We start from the raw sequence: 17,132 nt of genomic DNA, 5'->3' as shown, positions 1-17,132 counted from the left end.
GCCTGCAGAATTTCCTTGCATGATACTCCTGTGGCAAACAAGTGGATGAGGTAGAGCAAAGGCACAACATCGGGTCCCACGCATGCAGCTGGGAAATGCAGTGATATGAGGTGTTTGGAATCGTCATAGATAAATGATTTTGTAGACTCAGAGTAAAGGCAACTGAAAACGCCCAGCTGAGAAGGCGCAGGGGAGCTTGTATCAACCGTACAATAAGATTATTGCAGTGCGAACGTGAGCAGCGAGCTCTGCACTGAGTTTCAGCAGCTCCTTTCCAGAGCGGAGCCATCTGGAAATGGCTGCCCGGTGTGGCAACACAACCTGAATGGCCATGTCTTCCAGGAGTATGGAAATCCTCACATCTCCCCATGAGTCACAGAGCTCTTCCTGCTACACCTTAGTGCCTGACCACACCTGCAGCCATCAGGAGTTTTATGCTAAAAGAAAATCAATCAAGATGCACACTACGCGTCAACTGAATATTCTCCAAACTGCTTCTCCTCTCCAGGCTTTTTTTGAAGTGCTGGATCTGTCTAGGAACCTGCACAAGATGGAGCCCAAAGCACCTGCTTGACGTTGGGAGAGGAATCTTTCCAGGAAATCAGTATAATGTGAAAGTTTCAAGGAACCTTATCGACCCTCTTTGAAGGCTACAGCACCCGCACCATCGCCATGGCTGAGGTCACTGGGGACTGGCTTCTTCGCTTAATGTAAGTCAGTTGATTTCAGTGGGCCCTTGGTGCCTATGTAGACTTTAAGATCTAGATTTTAAGGATTCCAAGTAAGAACACAAATCAGTATCAAGTGTTTGTGGTTTCCGTGACTCAGCTGGAGAGGGAATTCAATATCCTCTTAGCAATTTGCTCAAATAACATTTCTAAAAATCTATTTTTCTGAAGGAGAAGAAAGAAAGAAAATCAGGAGGGCAGCAAAGGTAATAATCACTGAATTTGCTTCTGGATTTTCTCCCTCTGTCTTCAACATACAAAAGTGTTACTACCAAAGCTGATTCTGATTTCCTCTCAGAAACTGTCCGCTATCTCTTCCACGGACAGTGCTGAAATATAATGCAAATGTGAGCAGTTAAAATACCCCTACCTGAAGGCGACAAAATCAGATTGGTGTAGTAACTCAGTGACGTTTCTCTCCTTTTCCTCCCACCCTTCATTAAACAGCGCTGCTATTTCATGGCAATAGAAATCCTCTCAGAGTTTTGTAGCTGACTCGGAGCTACAGATCTTTACTACTGCAACAAGAAGAAAAGGTGAGAGAGAGAGGGGTAATTTCTAAAGTGAAATTAAATTAACCACAAACTAAAACATTTCCGAAGACACTTAATTTCATGTCAGTTCAGAGGAGCCTTTTGGATTTATGCCACCTAAATATAAAATATCAGTATGCACTTCAGGACTGTGGTTCTGTGGTTGTTCAGAAACTGTTAGGAAATATAATTGGATCTTGTTATGCCTCAATTAATAATTAGAATATGTTTTGGAAGAGATTCTTCTAATAAAAGAAGAAATAATAGACTTTGCATAAATATTAATCTCTTGTAATAATCCCCAGCTCTACTGATTATTTTTCAGAAACACGAGCAGTATCTTGCAGAAAAGATGACATTTATTGGCTTACTTTCCTTCTGTATGCTGATGAACATCTTAACAGGTAAGATTACTGCTGAATTTATTCTCATTTATTTTTTGCAAGCAGTCAGAAGTATTTTTTGACTGATACAGTTTCTTCTATTTAGTATCAGATATTGCTCGTGTATTAATCACAACTGCTCTGCTACTCTGGATGTTAGTTAAGAGTATTTGGTTTGTAGCAGTGAGTGACTGCAAAAAGAGAATTCCTTATTTAGCTGTTCAAGAAACAAAAACCATTTGGCTACACAGAGAGTCATCTGAGGGCATTAGAGAACTTGTCTGCTTCTGGCTACACAGCAAACCTTTTACTAACAGAAAGTCCTTCTGTGCGGGAGCTGGTACTGATGAGTTTCCTCTTTATTTACAGATGCCCGATCAATCCAGGATGGAGAGGGTAACTCTTAATGTCTTTTTCTTTCCTTTGTATCACTAACAATTAGAAGAGTCATTTGTAACTCCCAGACCTGATCCCCAGCAGCAATTTTGGCATGAATGCTTACTAACCTCAGTGGGCTGTAGAAGTGCCTTCATCTAGTTCTGCTGGAGAAAGAAGAGTGAATTTTTAGACTACTTAAAACGTATTAAAAGCAGACATTTTAATGTCTAGTAATAGAGCTCATATACTTGCTTTCTTAAAATGAAAAGGGGTTATGGTCAAGTCACTAACTCTGTTGTACAAAATCATAACTGGAAAGCAATGGACTTAGAAATGTTAGAGGTCTGAGAATTTTGTCTGTCCTGAACAGTAATACTATATGTGAGTCTAGTTATTGATGAGAAATAACGACTTCCACGACAAAAAGCTTAAAATTGACAAATTGCTACAAATCCAATTAAAGAAATGTTGGAATAAATCCTTTAGCACAGCTGCCCTGTGGTTCGTGTCACTTTGCGTGATTAGCTCATTGGATTAGTGTTTGCTTTTGAATAAAAAACCCCTCAACATCCTAATGATGTTTACACTGGCTTACTGGTAATTGTATTAGTTAATCTCTTGGTGATTTCGGATAGAATGCTTTCTGAAAACAAAGTTGCATAAAGATATCTGCTGTAACAAAGTACTGCTATTGCTGGTGTACATCTCAGCCAACAGCATCCTGACTGCACAGATGCAAATATGCAGGGCGAGTATTATAACAGATACGGAAAGTAAAAATATAAATAGGGAATGAGGGCTAATATGATTACTTTTAATTACAAATATTTTTCCCTATGCTCCATTATGTTTCATTATGGCTCTAAAGGTTTAAGGGTGCTATTGAATTTGTGCACAGCAAATATTTCTACGGTAACCTCTTAGACAGTCAGAGTGTGTGCATCAATCTAAAAATAAAACCTTGTTCAAGCAGTATCCTGTTGCTCTCATTACCAACAATTACAGTTTTCTTTCACGCTGGGCCAAGCAGGAGACTGCAAAGTGAATCTAAGGTCAGCTGGTATAAACAGTGAATTCACCTCTGCAGACAGCATTTGGCTGGTTCATTTGATTTGTTATATGCCATCTGTGCCTGCACGCTGCAAACTTTGCTCCATGAAATTAAAGTCTGACAACAGGATTGTTGAAGGCTCTTAGTTCCCTGGTCCCAAGCTGAGCCTCGTGAGTGGAATGGCTCCCATTTATTTAAACGGACTTTAAATAAAATAAAAGTACTGAGTTTGGCTTTGCTGCACAGAAAGACATATCTAACTATGTGGTCTCAGCAAGTGTTTACATTTTGTATATGCTTCTGTGTTTGCCCAGATTTGGGCCCAAGGGTGGTCAGCTCCTGCATTTTCAGAATTCATTTTGTTTTCCTTTTCAAATTTTGTTTCAATAAGTATCTCACATTTTCTCAGATATTCCTAAAGCAGGCACAAATGCAGCTGTCTTCCAATTGGCACTGCCTTTCCTCTCCATTTCCATAGCCCATTTCCTATGGGCTGCTGGGAAGAGGCACGACTCTGTGGTCCCAGTCAATGCCGGACCAGCATGGACACAATTCCTGGGAGTCTGGGCAGATCCCGCACCCCCAGCTCCTGCTGTACTCAGCCAGGCTGCCTTTGTCCTGAGATGGTGGGAGTGCACGGACCTTTTCCCTGGCAGAGCAGGCAGCTGGCTGCAGGGGCACAGTGTAGATGATAGCACCATATTCTTTGTATTTTTATATTTGGCAGAGGAAATGGCATGAAGGAGGAATGGGGAAAAGCAGTTTTCAATTGCAATTGCTCCTTGCTTTTAAATAGCCAGCTGCCCTCTAGAAACCAGAGCAACCTGAGGAATTCTTGAATCACCCCAAATGGTGATGGTGTCCCTTCATTCCTGCACTCCTCCTTGTTCCATTCCATCATTCCTTGAGGACAGTGGCTCCATCAGGTGAAAGGACATCTGTGGAGAGGGGCATGGAGGGCTCAAGGGCCCTGCCTGCCTCTCTCCTGCCAGAGGAGCCCACAAGCCCCCCAAGGGGACATAGGACCCCAAACCATATTGGCTCCTAGGCCCAAGCTTTAAACAACAATTCTTCATGGTAATCTGCCTTTTTTTTTTTCTTCTTAGCTCTCTACCAGGAGTCTGTAGCCTTACCATACTGGCCCTTCTCATCCAATGATTTCTGGTCCTACGTGGAATATTTCCGGACCCTGGGCGCCTACGACAGGATCAATGAAATGGCCAGAGCCTTCTTTGCCCAGTTCCCTTTTGGGAGTCACCTTGGCTATCACGTGCCCAGCCACGAGCACTAATTACTTGGTTCATTTTTGCTCCAGCTGGTGCTGTTTAAGTGAATACATGGCTGCCAGCGAATGCACCTGAGCGACCTCTCAGCTGCTTATTAATACCTATAGCAGTCACATGTAGCATTTCATGCTTTAAATTAGTATTTACTGTTTTACAATTTATGCTTTTGTGAGAAATCAATAAACTCCTTGATTCTGTTGCGAGATTTTGGGAGATTTTTTTTTTTTTTTTTACACATGACTCAGAAAACTGATCACTGTGCATATAGGAGTTAAATACCAGTCCACCCAGTCTGGTGGCTGGATGGACCGCCAGCATAATTCACAGCCACGTCCCTTGCCGGTGCTCTCTTACCAATGCCTTGGCGGCCATTTTCCTCACTTCAGGCCTAGGCCCAGCCCTCGCCGTTGCCGTGTCGCCGCCATTTTGCTCACCCCGCCCTCGTCACCATGGCAACGGCGGGGGCCCGCCCACGGAGCAACCAGCGAGAGGCGAGTCCGCCAACCGCCCAGAGCGGCGCCCCGCGGAAGTGGCGGAGCGGAGCGGAGCGGAAGAGCACAGCCGCCGCCATGAAGCCGGCGGTGGATGAGATGTTTCCTGAGGGAGCCGGCCCTTACGTGGATCTCGACGAGGTGAGTGGGTATCAGGGGAAGCTGGCTCGGGGGGAAGCTGGTTGGGAGGGAGGTGGGGCTCCTAGGCGTGGTGTGGGCAGTGCTGCCCGGCCGCGGCCTGGAGGCGCTCAGCGCCCGCTTTCCCAGGCAGGGGGAAGCACGGGGCTGCTGATGGACCTGGCCGCCAACGAGAAAGCGGTGCACGCCGACTTCTTTAACGGTAAGGACCATCGCGTTCCGGGGGGCAGGGGGGTCATCGCGGCGCCCACCAGCCCGGCGGAGACGGTAACGGCTTGGGCATGCCAGGTTCCAGCTTCAGAAACTGAAGATTATCAAAACAAACCTCGCTTTGTTTCTTTCTGATCTCCTGCTTTCGGTGCATGGTAGTCGCTGAAGTTGTCATTAACCACGCTTCTAATGAGGGCAGTCGGGAGAGCGCCTCAGCGTTCCGTGGTGCGGCTGGGAGTGATAACAGTGCCCGCGTTTCTCCTCTCGTAGAGGTTTTAGGTGATTTACCGTGTTCACCACGAGAAGGATAAATGCTTTGATCTGTTTGCGTAATAAACAGCTTATGTCAAACACTGCAAATACATATAAAAACGTGGACAGAGCTCTACATATTGTCTCTGGGTGTTACTAATTTATAGATAATGCCTTAATTTCTTAAATTATACATGCTTATAGATCCAAAGCAAAATAAAACTTGGGGTTTTATACACTTTCTGCATTTGAATGTGAACTGTATGCATATAAGTATATACAGCTGCTTTTAGAGAGGAGAAAGCTATGTATATGACCACTTAGGGATGGAATATACCACACCTTACATTTGCTTACTCAGGTAGGTGTTTTTTATGCCCAGAGAGGTGGTGGAAGCCCCATCCCTGGAAACGTTCAAGACCAGGTTGGACGGGGCTCTGAGCAACCTGATCTGGTTGGAGATGTCCCTGCTTCTTGCAGGGGGGTTGGACTAGATGACCTTTGAAGGTCCCTTCCAACCCTAACCATTCTATGATTTCAACAGTGAATTTCAGATATGCTATTAAATTTGGTTGTTGTGGTGGTGTTGATGTCACAAACTGGGAGTAATTCTAAAATAAAGTAGATTTCTCATGTTGCTTAAGACTTAGAATACAGGAGAAAAAGGAAGTTCAGCTTTGTACTGTCAACAGCTATGAGGGACCTAGCTCTTTGTTGGAGCCAGCGTATTCTGGAGTATTTCCATAAAGTTCTACCATCAGGTTGTGGTATTATATTGTGTTGGTAGTTTAGGACTCTTCTAAATGAGGATTAATCCTCAGTTTATTGTATGGCACTTGTACATTCCTTCAGTAAGAATAAAGACTTGGTTTCAGTTACGTTGTTAGTTTATGCTTAATGTACCAAGAAGATACAATGCCAAGTAGCTAAGAGTACTTCCCAAAGGCGACTAGAGCAGCTGTGATTAGCCAGCCACATTTCACTAGTCTGGGTGAGACGAGTTTTCTGAGACACGTTATTGGCATCCTCACAACAATGAGATGTTTTTTAAGGAAGAGATTTTTTAACAGCGAATCACAAATGCGAATGTCAGTCTGCAAAGTTCATAAGCCTGTGCCTGGATACCAGGACCGAAAGCCAGAATTCTGCAGGTGTGTCTGCACCTGAGACTCGCTGCATGCATAAAGCTGGTACTTGTTTAGTTCTGGAGTCTGAGAATCGTGGTCGATCCACTCTGAATGGATAGCTGATAGCTACTTAATGCATTTGTAAAAGCCCTTCCTTTAAAGCTTTACTTTCATGAATTTAATCACAAAGCTTTTATTTTATGACTGAAGCAGCTTAATTTTTATATGATAGAGAATATATACTTGGGTCTGTCTGCCTTTCTTCTCTGTCTCTTCCCACCTGATGTTACGTTTCTAGTAACTGATGGTGTAGTAACTTTCATTCCCTTAATTAATTCATTAAAAACTGTACTTATGGAGTGTGCATATGTACTTAAGATTAATTTTGCCTTCTCTTATTTCTCTGACTAGATTTTGAAGATCTCTTTGATGATGATGACATCCAGTGAACTTAGTTGTCCAGCTATGCAGTGCTGAGATGTGGATTTTTCTCTAGGATCACCTGTGGTGTCCATTATTTATTAAAATAATCAAAACAGGAAAGTCACGGGAGGGGGGGAAACTTGTATAAGCTGCTTGGGGAATATGAAAACCAGATGGCTGAAGATAACTAAGGAGGGAGTTGTGGACTGTTATTTCTAGGAAGCTGTGTGTAGATTTTTCTTAAAATTTTACTTGCTGATGTGCTCATTCAATAAAATACTAACAAAAACTCTCTGTGATGTTATTGGAAAGTAGATATTGCTGTGTTCTGAACTCCCTTAGAGAATGATATTTTAAAAATTAAATCGTTCACTGTTACTTTTGGATATTGTATAAAGATAAACAGCAGGGCATATTGCTGCCCTGTTTCGGTTTTGTTTTGTTTTGTTTTGTTTTGTTCTTCCCACAATATAGGATTACCTAGGGCTAAGACGGTTGGTTTTTTTTCTGAATAGTCCTACTCTCGTTTGCCAGTCGAGTGTCCATCTTCCCCTGTGTCAAGAGAGAGATTCAGCCACCATCAATACTTAGCTTTTAATCTAGGAAGCACAGGAATAAAAAGTAGTAATTTTAGCTTGATATCTTAAGCAGAGAAACATTCTGGCCCTGGGTCATGAGAATGCTTGGTTTTAAAAATCCAAGTTTAGTTCTTGAAACTGTACTGTGTCAAAAGAAAATAATTTTAGGATTATTTTCTCCTGCAGCAGGTAATGTAATTATTCATACTTACATGTACAGTATATATGAATCAGTCTGTTAGATATTAATTCAGATTTTGACACAAGTTTTCAGAACACTGTTAGAAATGTTTGATTTTGCACCCTTCAGTGACCAAAGTGACTCTCTGAATTAAAGGAACAGCCCTGATTGGGACCAGACTACGCAGTCTCTCTTTCTCACTCCCCCCAGCCTCCGAGAGAACAGGGGGAGATAATATAAGAAAAAACGGCTCGAGGTTTGAGATAAGGACAGGGAGAAATCCTTAAAGTTACCGTCACGGGCAAAACAGACTCGATTTAGGGAAAACTATTCATTTATTACTACAAAGAGCAGGATAATGAGACAGAGAACAAGATAACCTCCCTCCACCCCTCCCTCTTCCCAAGCTTAACATTATCTCTACTACCTTCCCTTCCTGAGTGGCACAGGGCAGAAGAGGGAATGGGGGTTGCGGTCAGTTCATCATGCGTTGTTTTATGCTGCTGCTTCATCGTCAGGGGAAGAACTCCTCACATTCCTCCCCTGCTCCATTGTGGGGTCCCACCCATACGCCACAGTCCTTCCTGAAACTGCTCCGGCGTGGGTCATCTCTTCCACGGGTGCAGTCCCTCCAGAACAGCTGTCCCAGCGGGCCCTCCACGGGCCACAGCCGCCTTCAGGCATCCACCTCCCCCGGTGCAGGGTCCTTCACGGGCTCCAAGTGGATCTCTGCTCCTCCGTGGACCTCCATGGGCTGCAGGGGGACAACCTGCTCCACCATGGTCGTCACCACAGGCTGCAGGGGAATCTTGGCCAGGAGCCGCATTACTCCTCCCCCTCACTTCTGAACTGACCTTGATGTCTGCAGCCGTTCCTCACAACAGGCTGGCAGATGTCTCTCAGGATCCTTTTTACATCTTATTCACTTCTCATCTCTCCATTTCTTGCAGCTGGGCCCAGCCAAGTCGGGCCGCCTGGTGGGAGGCCAGAGGGTGAGGCCTGTAAGGCCCATGAGGCCTGCGCCTCCCCCTCTGCGCCTCTGCCCCTGCTCAGCTTCTTCACATCTCTCTTTTTTTTTTTCCTGTTTTCCCCTACTTAAATACGTTATCGCAGAGGCGTTATCACGGGACGTTCTGCTACCAATTGGCTCGGCCTTGGCCAGCAGTGGGTCCACCCTAGGCCCGGCCGAGTCCACTGAACAAAGGGGAGCGACTTCTAGCAGTTTCCTACAGAAGCTGCCACCTTAGGCCCCCCCTCACTAAACACAACCACAACAGTAAGTTTTTTAGAATATTATTTCAGTGTCAAGAATTTAATCCTGTCTAATCTTAAATGCAGTCTGTTATTTCATACATTGATTACAAAAATAATACTGTGACTGATCTTTTTTTTTTTTTTTTAAAGACTTCACACTACTTAATTCTTTCACTCCAGGCAAAATTTTCCTCCCATCCTTTTTTCACGTGTTTGCTTGGTTTTGCCTTCAAAAGGCGTAACACTAAGTATGCTGGGCCCCTGAACTTAAAAATGTAAGCACAATGAAAACAGTAGGACTAGGCCTCTTTATAGTGTACCTGTGGATTTCTCAACATCCTTGGTTTCATCATGCAGTGTACTTTAAATCAGCTTTCTGTCTTTTACTCTTAGTATCTGACATTACAATGTGTCTCTGAAGGAACAGTCTTGCTGAGGCAACCTCCTTTTCCTTTTCAGTGCTGGCTTTGCTTAAAGAGGAACAGGTTTCAAGTTTTTCTCACTGAAACAGATTTAAACATTTTGAGTGGGAGCAAGTGCATTTGGACTATTTCTAGCTTTCGTGCTGTTCTTTCTCCATACTAGATTTTGAGAAATGAGCTGCTGCCAATAAATGGATGCTGCATTCCAGGCAGGTGCAAAAGATGAAGTAGGTGTAAGAAGCAACCCCTGCTTCCTCTACTGATGCCCAGATTCCTCAAGATGGTCACCTTGTTTTGGAATGCTTCCTTGTTCTTGTTTTGTACTGATTTCTCCTTTGTTTTTCATTTGCCTGCTTTAATCTGTAAGAAACTTGAGCCTTAAGTTTGATCACAGCAGCCGGAGCATATTCTATGATACAAATCCATCTTGAACAGCTGCTCTTCAGTATGAATGGTGTTCCAGTCCCTTCCACCTTCTTTTTAGAGGTGTTCAAATTCTCAGTGAAGCTTTGGTTTGAAGGTGCTAATGGTGAATACTCCTAGTTCTATGACATTTTGCTTGATCAAAACATGCGACCTATCTTAATGAAACTGGGTAGAGGGCACATGGCCCTCGTGGGTCCAGCACAGCCTAAAAGTCAAGAGTTTTCATCGTGGATAGGATACAGCTACCCACTGAAGGTAAGTGTGGCTAACTCCTTTTTGTGAAGCTTTCCAGAATCTCAATGTTTCATGTTAAAAAGCAGCACAAATAGTACTGCTGGCACCTGGGAAGTAATATGCCTGTCTGTAGGGAAGTAACTTACTCTATGCGGTGTGTAAAAGTGTTCGGCTTAGTGAAATTCCTTACAAAGAAAGCTGCTGAATTTCATGAATTCCTTGGTGTGCAGCTGGTGCCACTCTGGCCGTAGCTGCTGTGAGAACTAGGTGGTTCGTTGGTGTTACTTCCCAGCTGCTGATTTGCTGACTAAACTTGCCCTTAAATCTGATACCTGGTGTGGGTTTGTTCTCTTGGGACGAAGTGAAATGGAATGAGTATTCTTCAGAGTTGGAATGGGAAGATACCGAAGGTACGTATGTTGTAGCTGTCTGGAGTATGAAGTTCTCTCCTTTGCAATGAGGCTAGGTGAGGAGTGTGTATGTAGCTTCCTCTTTCTAAAGAGGGCTGTCAATGTGTAACAACTTTCATCACAAACTAATTTGGGTCCCTTTTGGGACAGTATTAATATGGAAAGGCTTATCTGAAGAACAAAATCCCCTTCAGCTTCAGATTGTTTCTGTGTTACCATTTGTCAAGCCTTGCAGTCTGTGGGCAATCAGCCTGTTGTCAGGAAATAATCACAAGATGTCAAAATCTGTAATAAAAATCGATGTAAAGGGCATTTGCCTGCCTTGGCCATTTAATGTACTGAGCTTTGATTCCTGTATCTTTTGTGGAGATTGACACTAGTCGTAATAGGTGTTTCTGGGTGAAAGAATGAGCCTGTTCTAGCAGCATTTTGCACACATTTAGACTGGCGTGTATTACTTTCTAAGCTGTTGGGTAATGCTCAGTATTTCGATGTCTCTATAAGGCTCTACTCTGACTAGATTTACGGAGGTGCTGAGGTTAGTGCCGTGAACCATCCCACTGACTTCAGTGCGACAGCTGGCAATGCACAAAGCTGATCTTTAGCCTGAGCCTTGGCAGGGTGAAGTCCTGAGTGCTAAAATGCTTTAGAAGGGGTGCAGCCGGTTGTGCACGGCGGCTGAAAAGGAATGGCTTCAAAACACTTAAATGTCATCTCCTTCCCTGCAGTACTCTCACAAGGCCAGCTCTCTGTTTGCAAGAAACTGCTTGCTGTCACAGGACATTCTTGGGAACTGGGAATGTGCGATCTATTTTGAGCTGAAAATAATCAAGTCATTGTGAGGGAGAGAAAGTCACCATGCGAAAGGAAGCTGGCTGTCTTCCCTGCATAATATTTCTTCAGTGCCCTTTCTGAGCTGGCTGCCAGGTTGGCAGGAGAGTCCAGGGCTTCTCCGCTCTTCGTGTCAGCGGGAACAGGCGAGCTCAGAGCTAGTGTGGTAGTAGTGAGTCTTCCTTGGTTGTTTTGGCTTTTTTTTTTTTAGTTACCTTCCAGTATTAAAATGTTTTCCTTTCAATCTTTTACTGCAATAATTGAAGTGGAATGTATATTTCTCAATAAAGAAGGAATTGATTTAGATTAATAAATTGAGTTCTTCCTGCTTCCCCAGGGTGTTGGGAAGCTGGCAGGCATCTCCTGCTCTCAGTGTGCAGTTGTTTGGCACATGAAAACATGCCGGGCAGATGACAGTGCAGCCCTGTTCCCTGCAAGTCCCTGTTGGTGATGGGGCTGGAATGTGAGCGTCGCATTGGGGCTTTTGGAAAACTAATAGCACAAGGCAAGTCAGTCCTTGGCAGCAGGATGGCTTTAAGGACAGGGATTTGCTTCCATGTTTTTACTTCCAGATTTTTTTTTTTTTCCGTTTGCCTTTTGTTTGTTCTAATTGGTCTTTGCCAAGCAGCAGGGTCAGAATCCTAATCCAAATTATAGCCTTTTTCTCATGCTGCTACAGCGAGTTCAGGGCAGAAGGATGGAGGGAGCCTTCTAAAGCTTTTAAAATTGTCAAATAGAGCCTTTTTGGTGAATATTCTTTCTTATTTATGGAAATGTCAGTTTGCACGCAGCAAGTTTCCAGTCAGCTCTAACTTCAGCTGTGTTCACAGCACCTGGTCTGCAGTTCTGGCACGTATGTACAAACTTTCTAATCCTGTGTGAAGCCATGTAAACTTACCTCTTGGGGGAGAAAACCCTAGTTTATATGTTGTTGTGAATAAACAAAGTACAGCTGAGAGTGCCGTGTGGGAGGTGGGTGCCTGAGCAAGGGAATACTTACCAACAAGGGAATGTGACCAGGCATCCCTGGTACAGACAGGAGCTGTCTGTACCCACCAGTGGGGTCTGAGTCCCCCTGGGCCAGGTGAGGATGCCTCTGTGAGGACACTTGCGTGGGGACTCCTGTCATTGGACAGTGACTCTCCATCCTGTCCGAGAGCATCGTGTGCCCCCGCTCCTGGTTCACAATAAAGCTGAGCAATCTGCTGCTGTGGTCTTTTGGTCTTCTAATACTCCGAAGGAGCTGCTAGCTTGCAGGGATACAGGTATTGTGGTGTGGGAATTCCCCTTCTGCATTTTACCTTGTCGAGGATGACAGATCCACCTTGGCTTTAAAACACTTACCAACGCATGTTACAGGACTAGAATGGCTTCTCTAGAAATCCCTGTCGAGGCAGCGGGGAAGCTGCGCTATCCTGACTCCTTTGGGCAGAGCACTGTGTTGGAGGGAGCTGGGTGTGAAGGGGTGTGTTGGTTCACACCCCCTGTCCTTCCCTGTCCTGACTCTGTAAGGGATTTAGAGAGGGGCTCTTTCTCCCTCTCTGATGGCTCTCTGTAAAGCTGTCCTGCTTTATGGGAGGGATCCCACAGATTTCCTTGTGGGTGGGAATCTTCTGACGCGGCGCAGAGGAAGGAACAGATGTTGATGTTCAATGTTTCCATTTCATTGGGAATAAACCTTTCCTTCCCCTTGGAGTGGCTGGAGAGTAACAAGCTGTACCTGCAGCAAGGAGGTTACACAATTCAAAGAGCGATGGTGGTGGGCTGGGCTGGCCCCCCGGGTTGAGTAAGGATGAGCTGAGGGTGGGTTTGCTGGTTTACAATCCCATGGCAGACTGAGTCTTTTCATCGTGCACCTACATCCAGCACAAGCTTCATAAAAACACACGGCAGCCTTGCTCCCAGCCTGGGCATGCTCAGGATTGATTTCCTCCAGAAAGGGTACTTGAAATGGTTAACTTTAAATCTGATGGCATTTCCTGCATGGAAGTACACTGCCTGATGAGCGAAATGTAGGGCTTTAGGATAAAGCCTTCTTCCATGCTGGAAAGCCTCTAGCGAGTTTATACTTCAAAAGTATGACACAAGCCTTGCAAGCAATTTATCTCTTTCTTGTAGCTATTCATGGTTCAGTGCAGCAGCTATTTGGATTCCAATTAATTACTGGCACAAATGATTACATGGGGTTGAGGCACATTAGGCTCAGCCTATAATTGTGTTTAAAAGGGCCACGGATGCTTTCACAGATGGTTTCCCTGCTGGATGGGCCTGGCCAGACTCTCCAGCTGCAGCCTCGTTATTTCTCCCTGACTGACAGTGCAGTGACTTAAATCTTTCATTGGGGGGTGTTCTTGCTTTCTGCCTTCCAGAGAGCGTGCTGCCTTCCTGCTGCTTTTCTCTGAGCAGCAGCGCAGGCAGGGAAGAGTCAAACACAGCTGTCAGCATCGAAGGAGCCAAGTGCTCTCTTTATAACCTGCCCTAATTACAAAGAGGCAAACAAGACCTCATTCTTGGTGTCTTCATCATATTGGTTGCTGTCTAATAGGAGCTGCTGGAGATGTTTATGCCCAGAGGCATCCCATTTGTGTGCCTGCAGCAGGAGATTAGTGTGTAAAGGGAAAACCAGCTGTTTACACCTGCACAGCGAGAGTGGCAGTACATGGTGAGACCTAACTTTGTACTTGGCATCTGTTGTCAGGGTTGGTTTTAAAAAAAAACAACAACATTTAAATTTGTTGGAGAGCAGGTGATTCTGTGCCCTTTCAGCATGCCCGTGTCGTTCTTGGCTCCTTCATTACCAGATAATTGTATGTTCAAAGCACTGCGCAGTCCTCAGGAGCCAGCCCAGGCTTTGGATGTGTGCCTGTTTTGGCCAGGTTTTTGCATCTCCAGGTTTATGAAGCACAGAGGGAGAGTAAAACCACAGCAACTCAGTTGCTGGTTGTGGTCAGCTGTGGCTCCTGATGCTCCTCAGCCTGTTTTTGGTCCTTGAGACCCAATGTGCGGACACTTGCAGGGGCTGGGAAGAGCTTCAGGGCTTGGCCCTGGTTGCTGTGGGGCTATGGTCTGCCTGCCCTGCCCTGCCCGTGCTTGCTTTGCAGATGGGGTGAGCATCTCTTGGGAGCATTTGCCCCAGGGGAGAGCTGGAAGGTGTCTGATTGCTGCTCCTGGGGTGCAAAGGAGCTTTTTGGGTGAGCAGTGGCTTAAACTGGGATTTGGTGCCTGCTAGGGAGGTGAGTGTGAGTGTCTCTAGCTGAGCCCTGTAGAGCAAGAATCTTACACAGGTTTGAGGTGAAAGACTCCAAAACCAGTCCAAATCTCTATGGGGAGGGCTTTGGCCCCTATTTCCATGCAGCGGGGTCTTGCCTTCTTCACAGCCAGCTGCTTGGGCTAACTTGGGGGCTGGTCTCTCGTTTGCTGGTTTTCAAGGTGCCTGGTGAGGACGAGCACAGGGTGATGCACGTACCCGGTGTGGAGCATCCTTGCCAGAGTGCTGGGAGGAAGACGGTCTCTGTGCTCACATCCCTGAGGGTGAACATCCTGGTGAAGCTGCATGTCAGTATTTATGGCTGTGACAAGGGGGGGGGAAACTAGTATGCAAAATGTTTTAAAGTGTTTACAGGGGTTTCTTTCTTGATAAAGGACACAGCATAGAAAGGGTGTGCTATTGGCAAGCAGGACAACTCTGCTTGATCAGGATTTTAGCCTGGGATTCAAAGCTTGAGGTTTAACCCTTTAAAGTGTGTTGGAAATGTCCTGTACAAGGCAGCAGTCCCTGCTGTGCATTGGGCAGCGATGGGCCGAGAGGAGGCTTGCAGAGGGGCTGCCTTGCCGTTCTCACCCTGCCCTGGGTTACTGGGCAGGCAAATGCTCTTAAAGACAGATCCTGCGTGGCCCAGGCTGCCCTCTCCTTTGTGCATCCTCACCGCTCGCAGAGGCAGCACCGCTTGTGCTGTCATAGCATATATTTAACATGTTACTCACCACGGCGGTGTTTGGAGGGCTGGGCAGGGGCGGGGAGAGGTTGCTTCCTCAACATATTTGCATGATGGACCTGTGCCAGTTGAAGACTACATGCTGTGTAGCACACCAGTGGGGGGAACTGAAATGAGGTCCCTGTGCCAGCCCCCGCAGTGGGACACTGGGGGACGGCTCATCAGCCCCGCGACTGGGGAACAACTAGGGTGCTTCCGAGGGAAGCCACGTTCCTGTTTTTGGTGGAACAAATAGGCCCCTCAGCAAGCAGCCTGACTCCTGGCCTGACAGCTCCCTGGGCTGGAGCCAGAGTCCCCAAACACCTGGGGTGCCGGACCCCTGCTCCATGCTCCCGGGGAGCAGAGCGCTGCAATCCCCGTGACCCCAGGTTCAATGTTCCCGCACAGCGTGCGAGGAGGGAGCTGCCTGCGCGTGAGGCTGCTGCTCGCAGGGGAGTTCAGAAAAGCCATTTACAGGGTGATAAAGTGATTTAATGCTCAAATAAGATAAAAGACCTTGTGTACTAATATACAGCCTTCCTGTGGAGCTTTGTTATCCCATGATCTGTGACAATGTGCGCGTGTGTACATACCAGACATACATTCTGCTCCTGTATGAATATAGCAGTGACTGCAATACGAGGTGACGCTTGTCCATCTGGATACACAGCCCTGAGCATTCCCACCCTGACAGCTGGGACGGGGAAGACCCAGGACCAAAACCAGAGCCAGAATTTGAAACAGGGACTTCCAGGCTGAGTGTCTGCTGTGGGGTTTGTCTTGCTTCTTTGTGTAGCCCTCAGCCACCCCGCTGCTAGGGTGGCCAGGAGGCTGACCAGGATTCAGTGGTGACCCTGAGGCTCTCCTTGGGTGCTGGTCATCTGCCACAAGGTCTGACTGCACTTGTGAGCATCCCCAGTGGGGCGTAGGATGATGTGGTGGGCAAGCAACCACGTGAGGTTCAACAAGACTTTCCCATAAGGGCCAGCGTGGTCCTGGTCCCCAAGCTGCTAACACACGACGTGTTTCTTGCACTACATCTGTGGTAGCTCAAGGTCGGAGATGCTGTTGGCCTGGATGGAAGTTGTACGGATATGGGGCCGCTGTGGGGATGGTAATAAATCCTGGGCTCTGCCCTGGCCTAAAGCACGCGGCGTTGGATGTGGATGCCAGTGTGAAAAGCTGTGTCTGAGCCCTGGTGTGTGGGATAAAACTGTAAGCATATTCGCTCCTGCTGCGCGGCAGCAAGGGCTGCCTCTTGGGAACTAGTCTGTAAATGAGTATTTCCTCCTAGCCTTCATCCCAAATGCCCCTTAGCGCTTTGGTTGTTTCACTTTTCCCTGCCTTCAGAAAATCCATCTGAAAGTATTTGAAAAAAACCACTGCAAAATCTCTGATTTGCTCCTTTCCATTTAAGCCTCTTGTGCCATTTGATCCAGCAACTGCTGCATTTTTAAATCTCCTTTTGTTTATGGATTAGTTTTTTAGGTTGTTTTTTTTTTTTTCCTTTTTTCCCTGTTCCTTTCCCATTAATTCGCACAATAGGAGCAGGGTTTTTCCCAGCTCTCTGAATTCAGGGTGATCAGTTTGAGCATCAGTTTAGCCCTTGCCAGGAGCTTGAAGGCTCCTGGGACAGCAGAGCCCCTCACGCTGGCCGGTCAGGGTGGATTCAGGCATGGTGGTTTCGGAGAAACAGTCCAGAAACCAGAGCTGTTTTTAACTAAAAAGGAGGTAATACAGTGTGAGGTGGTGAGATGCTGAAACTTTGATGAAAGAGGGTGGGGAGCTTCTTGGGAAAGCAAAAGGGGGGGTGTCCGTCTGT

At 46.1% G+C, this 17,132-nt stretch overlaps 2 protein-coding genes across 2 annotated transcripts; both read left to right on the top strand.

Annotated features, from left to right (window-relative positions):
* Window positions 1-896: 896 nt before the first annotated feature.
* Window positions 897-4,564, top strand: OTOS (otospiralin). The gene is made up of 4 exons (XM_010127342.2): window positions 897-934; window positions 1,587-1,665; window positions 2,014-2,040; window positions 4,180-4,564. Exons 2-4 carry the CDS (start codon window positions 1,614-1,616, stop codon window positions 4,362-4,364), a joined length of 264 nt encoding a protein of 87 aa, XP_010125644.2. The 5' UTR covers window positions 897-934; window positions 1,587-1,613; the 3' UTR covers window positions 4,365-4,564.
* A 299-nt stretch (window positions 4,565-4,863) lies between these two features.
* On the top strand, window positions 4,864-7,292 carry COPS9 (COP9 signalosome subunit 9). The gene is made up of 3 exons (XM_086754475.1): window positions 4,864-4,991; window positions 5,118-5,190; window positions 6,989-7,292. The coding sequence occupies exons 1-3, from the start codon at window positions 4,929-4,931 to the stop codon at window positions 7,024-7,026; spliced, it is 174 nt and encodes a 57-aa protein (XP_086610601.1). The 5' UTR covers window positions 4,864-4,928; the 3' UTR covers window positions 7,027-7,292.
* Window positions 7,293-17,132: the final 9,840 nt, after the last annotated feature.

The sequence above is a fragment of the Chlamydotis macqueenii genome, chromosome 9 (assembly GCF_036417535.1).
Source record: "Chlamydotis macqueenii isolate bChlMac1 chromosome 9, bChlMac1.mat, whole genome shotgun sequence".
Taxonomy (NCBI): Eukaryota; Metazoa; Chordata; class Aves; order Otidiformes; family Otididae; genus Chlamydotis; species Chlamydotis macqueenii.
The sequence above is the reverse complement of the archived record's forward strand: the minus strand, read 5'-3'. Positions and strand labels throughout refer to the sequence as shown.

Excerpts from the sequence above, each read along its gene's own strand:
- OTOS (XM_010127342.2), top strand. The coding sequence starts at position 1,614 with ATGACATTTATTGGCTTACTTTCCTTCTGTATGCTGATGAACATCTTA. Across the intron at positions 1,666-2,013 it reads GCTGATGAACATCTTAACAG|ATGCCCGATCAATCCAGGAT; the intron begins GTAAGATTACTG and ends CTTTATTTACAG. Across the intron at positions 2,041-4,179 it reads ATCAATCCAGGATGGAGAGG|CTCTCTACCAGGAGTCTGTA; the intron begins GTAACTCTTAAT and ends TTTTCTTCTTAG.
- COPS9 (XM_086754475.1), top strand. The coding sequence starts at position 4,929 with ATGAAGCCGGCGGTGGATGAGATGTTTCCTGAGGGAGCCGGCCCTTAC. Across the intron at positions 4,992-5,117 it reads CTTACGTGGATCTCGACGAG|GCAGGGGGAAGCACGGGGCT; the intron begins GTGAGTGGGTAT and ends CCGCTTTCCCAG. Across the intron at positions 5,191-6,988 it reads GCACGCCGACTTCTTTAACG|ATTTTGAAGATCTCTTTGAT; the intron begins GTAAGGACCATC and ends TTCTCTGACTAG.